The 6,379-nt window shown below is 50.4% G+C and overlaps 1 protein-coding gene across 1 annotated transcript in view; it reads right to left on the bottom strand.

The window, feature by feature from the left end:
* TSPAN15 (tetraspanin 15) overlaps nt 1-6,379 on the bottom strand; it is a 59,648-nt gene that overhangs the window by 27,656 nt on the left and 25,613 nt on the right. Inside the window, exon 2 of the mRNA XM_010852391.1 lies at nt 946-1,131. Within this exon, the coding sequence (XP_010850693.1) occupies nt 946-1,131 (186 nt within the window). The remainder of the gene's footprint in view (nt 1-945; nt 1,132-6,379) is intronic.

Genomic DNA, 6,379 nt, shown 5'->3' with positions numbered 1-6,379 from the left:
CTCTGGCTGACCCAGAGGGGACAGGCCTGTCTTGACAGGCAGGTTAGAGCAGCGTTTCCAGCTCTGCCAGCAAAGCCCCTGCAAAGTGACTTCCCAGACCCCAAGGGCAGATGAGGGGACATCTCAGGCTGAGTACATATATCACTCTTTAGCACAGAAACAAGCATTGTCCAAACTAATGTCAACAACTTTCAGCCTCAGGGAACATCACTGAGACCACACTCATAGGGGCTTTTAGGGGCTTCCCAGGTAAGGGGAACTATGAGGTCAAACACACATGTGGGTGCACAGTAAATAGATATCCTATCTGGCACCCCCTGTGTTGAGAAGCCATCCCTCACCCCACAGTAAGGGGGCAGAGAGGCTGACCCCACCCCTGACCCCAGGGCAGGCACTTGGCCAAGCAGTCCCATCACAGTCCTAGGATCTTGGCCAGAGTTACCAGGAAAGACTCCCAGGACCCTGAGCTATAAGGACTGTTGGCCTAAGGCTGCTGGTGACCATCGCAAATTGAACCTGAGGACAGCACCTGGCATCCTCTGGGAGGCAGCAAGAGAGACAGCCCAAGGGCATCAGCTAAACCCCTGGACCTAGGGTGGGCTTGCTGGTTACATGAGCTAATGACTCACCACCAACAACTTTTCTTGGTTTTGCTTGCTCTCATCTGAGAGTACCTTCTCCCACTTCCAACAGACAGTCCAGACTAACATGGGGTTTAAGAACAGTCTTTGAATCAGCCTTTCTAAGCAGAAGTGGAGGAGGCTGAGCCCTCTTGGGCCAATATGGACAGGCTGACCCATGAAACCCTCCAGTCGAGCTGGTTTGAGGCAAGGACTGATTAACTGGGCTGCCCGAGGGCTCAGGGGTGGTCTCCCAGCTCTCCCAGGGACACCAAGGATCACACCCCCAGTACCACCAGTTGATGGGTGCCTGGGGCTGACTCACCGCTTGGAGGAGACACAGGTTGTCGCGGAGGGAAGCCAGGACGCCGATGAAGGACACGATGAACATGACGACCCCCAGGAGGATGAGGATGATGGCTGGGGCCAGAAAGGCGCTTTCCAGGGTTTTGTATTTCTGCCTCTCGACCTCTGCATAGATCCCCACAGACAGGACCAGGCCCCCGATCAACTGCAGCAAGAAAACAAGGAGTGAGAGAGGAGAAGGACTGCAGTTGCTTGATTCTCCTACAAAGGATTCAAGGGAGGGTTCTGGTGCCTGCCGTTGGAGGGGTCACCCCAGGTCACCGGATGTGCAGCCACCTGTTATGGGCTGAACTGTGTTCCCAAAATTCACAAGCTGAAGTCCTAACCCCCAGAACCTCAGAATGGGACTGTACTCGGAAACTGAGGCTTAAAAGAGGTAATGAAGTTAAAATGAGGTCTTACAACTCAGGTTGAATCCACTATGAATGTTGTCCTTCTAAGAGGAGATTAGGACACGGACACACCAAGAGAAGACCTTGTTAAGATGCATAGAGAAGACAGACATTGGCAAAGCCAGAGAGGGGCTCAGAGAAAACCAACTCTGCCCACACCTTCATCTTGGACATCCAGCCTCCAGAACTGAGAGGCAATAAACCTCTGTTGCTTAAGCTGCCCAGTCTGTGGTACTCTATTATGGCAGCCCTAGTAAATTAACACAGACCCTATTTGGAAATGCTGCTTTGGTGGGAAGTACTGGTGAGTCAGGGGAAATGCCACTGGCTAGAGGATCAGAGAACCTGGGCCGCAGCCCCAGCTCTGCCACTTGCTAACCCTGGGCTTTGGACGAGCACTGGACCACACGAGTCTGTGTTCTCATCTGAAAAATGGGTATGAAGACTATCATTTCTGCCCTGTTCACCCAAGGGTTTTTGCAGGGCTTTAGTGAGGTAAGGACAGTGGAAACACTATGAGCCTGAAAGCATGCGGCCCTGGGGTGTGTATTACACAGGCAGAACACTGAAGGAAATTTCAGACCTGCTCAGGGGGACGGGCATTGCACTCAGCACCATACACGCGGGATTTATCTTCAGAATGATCATCAGGAAAACTGAAAGTTGGAGCAGGAGAGATTTTGAAGAGATTTTTAAGTCAAATTCCTCATCATCAATTTTCCTAACAGTGGAAAGGTGACCACTGTAACTCCCCATCAGGAAAAATGAGGCAAAAAAAAAAGTTCTTGGAGGACCCCTTCCTGCTCTCAGCCGGAAAAGTCTCATACTAAATCTTCAGGGAGCCCTATCGGCGGATGTCACCCCAAACCCTCAGACATGTCTGGGACTGCATTGCCCCATCACCCTGAGATTCACAATAGTGTTCTAACTGGCCCCCTTCAGCCTGTTCTTCCTACCAGAGTGACCAAGCAAGATCTAATCAGGACAAGCTGGTTCCCTGTGCCCTGAGAGTAAAAGCCACAAGCCCATCACAGTCCAGACGGCCTGTCTGAGCTCACTTCTCACTCCCCCCCACTTCCTCACTCTGCTTTAACTCCACTGGGCCCCTCACTGCCAGCCAAACACACGGAGTCTGCCAGCTCAGGGCCTTTGCACAGGCTGTTCCCACTGCCTGGAATGCTCTTTCTCCTGATCTCCAAACGGCACTATGGCTCCCTCCCTCACCTCCTTCTCATCTTTGCTCACTTCTCACCTGCTCAGTGAGGCCTTTGGGGTCCTCTTGTTTAAACACAGAGAATTCTCTCCCTGAAACTCTCAATCCCAATTTCCTGATTTATTTTTCCTTTGCACTGACAAGTATTAAACATTCTACATTTTTTGTTTTCTTTTTTAACTGTTTGTCTTCCCCACAAGAACATAAGCTCCATGCTAGGAGGAATTTTTCAACTGTTTAAGGCATCCCCAGCACCAGAACAGCCCTGACATTCAGGAAGCACAACAGGCATTTACAATCAATGTCTGTTGGACAGATGCAAGCCAGGCTTCCCAATAGATCCCCGCTTGTGTTTGAGTTCAACGCTGTCTACCTAGCATTCTGTCGGTCCAGTGATTCTGGCATTCCAGGCCACACATTCCCAAGAGCAGATACACTGGACCTCTCTACAGAGAGGGAGGCAGTGTGGGAGAGGAGTCAGAAGCCATGGTGCTGTCAGTAAAGGTCTAAGTAAAGGAAATGAGGGATAATACAGACAAGACATAGACAAGATATGCCATGAGCACAGCTACCCTAGAGTCAACATCCTGAACACCAAGGAGGTGGTGGCTCCTCCAGTTACTCCTGGTCTACCTCCACCTTAAAATGGCTATTATACAATGTGCCCTCAGAGTAGATCTCCTCAACGGCCTTCTAAAGAGCGCCAAGACTGTTCTGGGTAAAGGGAAGTGCTTGCTTCCCCTAAACTCTGCAAGTGGCAAGGATGCCAAAAGTCAAACAGACCAAGCTTATTTGGAAACATTGGGTAACAGAGGGTTACCGGGAAGCCATCTCCTCCAGTCCAGGGCTCTGCTCTGTCACTGCTAAGTGCCATTCCCCTTAGTTTGAAAGGATAATCTGGGATTACTGATACCTACTCCCCAGGTCTAAAAGGAATGCCTTCCCAGCACACACAGGCCAAGAGGTGCTAAAGGCATTGACGAACTTGGCCGTGAACTTGGCCATGTCGGGAAAACCATGAGTGAAATGATGTCATCCAAATCACTCAGTTGGGTAAATTTTTAAATTTAAATTTAAAAAGTTAGGACACACACACACACACAAGGCCCTCTATAGGAAAATGAGGACCACAAGAAATCAAATCTACTTTTGATAGAAAAATATTAACCAAAGTTATTTGGTCAGTTCATGCTCCAAAACCCAGGACATGGTGAAATCATTGTTCAAGGCCAGCCTAAGCTCTGCGGGTCCTCTGAGAACAAGGGCAAGCAGTTTTAGAGAGCCAAATCCTCCCCTTCCTTATTAGTGCACCTACAAGGAATTACTCAACTCTAACCCTGAACCAGACACAGAACCCCAGAGATCCTTCAGCCCTAGAGCCAGGGTTGACAGTTAAAGAAGAACCCCACATGATCAGAGCCCCGGCAGGGCGTGCAATCAATATGCAAGGACGCAGTGTGCTTCGGGCAACAGAAGTGGTGTTTCATCCACTATCTTGGTGAAAATTGTAATTTGCATGTTGTCACTGAACCAACAAGATAACACCTTAATATTTTCAGGATTGATTCCACATACTTTTGAGACTTATGTGTTTCAGTTTTTTTGTTTGTTTGTTTAGATATAAAAGCTCTTCTTGGGCAGGATGGACATCTAACCACCATCCTAGGCTGCCCGCCCTCCCTGCTTCCCATCTGATGCTATGCTTCTGGGTTCAGGTACTCTGCTTTGGAAACCATCCCCAAAACACCAAGCTGTTGTAGGCCTGCATTCTGAGCAGAATTGACCCCAGCCCTCTTTGTAAAAGCAGTCAGTGGCTTCTTCTATTTTTATAAGCTCCCCAGAGCCCTGGGACCCACTCCAGAACGGCCTTCCTGGCAAGAAACAAAACTTTCTTTGGTCTGATCTCCCTCCTGTTACAAAAGATCACATTTTCCTTGCGAGTCAGCCTTGTAACATTTCCAGACCACTAAAGCCATAGAAAGCTACAGCAGCAAATGCAGACCCAAACCTCTGGACTCCGGCACCACTGTGTGCTGAGCCATCACAGGCTCATCTCTCCCAGTCCAGCCAGGGGTGCTGCCACCTCAGTCCTTCCAGAAGCCACCGGGTAGCCCCTGAGGTGGCGCCAGACACAGCACAAGCAGATCTAGGCTCCTTCTTCAAGGGTTCCAGGAGCAGCAGGCATGGGGAGAAGCTGACATACCCTTCCCAGGAACTTCATGATTTCCAAATGATATTTACATCTCCGAGAACATCAGTTTATGTTTCCCTGTGAGTATAAAATTAACTGTCAATGCTAGTGTGCAATCCCATCCCCTTTTCTCTGCTAATTATAGTCTCTCTTTGGGCACCCAGCCACTCAGCTCCAGCACAGGAAGCAAATGGCCCATTTGTCAAGCAGGACAGCTTCAGCTAAACTTGGCTGGGGGTGAGGGGCACACGGCCATGCCCATTTGGGGCCAGAGAAGGAAAGAACATGCTGCTGGCAGTCCATGGGCCAGGCTAAGAGCCCCAGATTTTGCCACAAGTCACGTGGCATCTTCAAAAGGCTGCATGGGAGCCTGTTGCCCACTGTGAACCAGGCCTGAAGTCCCCTCTGAGCCCTGCAGCCTGGGAACCGTCTTCCTCCTCTGCAAGCTGAGGCCCAGCTTCGTGCTGCTGCTGGCAAGCATGTGAGGCCTTCCAGCACCTGCACTGCCTCCTCCTTCAGGAAGCATCTGGTTCCGGCTGGCTCACCCCCAGTCGGGGCAGGTCTGCACTCAGCGGGGACTCACAAGGCCTATCTTTACCCCCAAAGGCACATGCCAGGCACCTATTGTGTCCCAGACCCTGAGGGTCACAAGGGGTCACAAGACTATTCATGGGCTAAGTCTGGGGGAAGACAGGTTGAGAGTCTTGAAATGATCTCTATGGCCTGATGGATGGGATTCAGGGATCTCTGAACTGGGGATGGAGAAAAGAGTCAACCTTTACTATCATTATCCTCCAACTGAAATGTTCCTGGCACACACCAAAAGAGGAAGAACCTCAGATCTAGGGGAAGCATGCTGAATCTCTCCCATGGGGAAGACTCTGGGAATTTGAACAAAACTAAGGGGGCGAAAGGAAATGTCAGAAAATCAGGATGAGCTTCCTGGAGGAGCCAGTGTTTTCTTGAAGCCTCCAATAACTGCTCCACATTGGAGCCACCTAAGGGGCACACAAAGGCTGCAAGGCTCTATATGGCCCAAACAAAGCACTTTTCTGAGGTTTGAGCTTAAAAGAATAAACTCCAAGGCCTGAGAGAGATTTTAAATAAGGTGGGGCTAGCAGGGCCCCTGTATCCAGCCAGGAAGCCCTGGACCTCATACCCACCAGCCCTTTGGTCCCAGACTGATCCTGCCTGGTCCAGGGCCGAGCCCACCCTGCAGGAGTGTGCTCCTGCTCAGCACATTCTACCAGCATCTCTCCTGCACAGACTGGGGCTGGATGGAGGTGAGATAGGAGATGGGAGTTGGCATTCTGGGCCTTCATTCATTAGTTCAGCGGCTTGGCCATGTCACTTTGCCTCTCTGAGCCTCACTTTTCACTTGTAAAATAGTAATGCCCGCTGCCATGTACAGAGTGATTACGCGGCACCAGCATCCTGCAAAGTGCCATACCAGCATCTCCCTGGCTGTCACACACCCTGGCACGTCTAAAAAACAGCTAATTGCATTTAAAGACCAGACTCAGTGAGGTTAAGTGACACAGAGCTTATAAGCGACGGAGTCAGCATGCACAGCCAAAACTTGTCTGCCTGCCACTAA

Source organism: Bison bison, unplaced genomic scaffold (genome assembly GCF_000754665.1).
Source record: "Bison bison bison isolate TAMUID 2011002044 unplaced genomic scaffold, Bison_UMD1.0 scf7180017864309, whole genome shotgun sequence".
NCBI lineage: Eukaryota > Metazoa > Chordata > Mammalia > Artiodactyla > Bovidae > Bison > Bison bison.
This window is presented reverse-complemented; position numbering and strand designations above follow the sequence as displayed.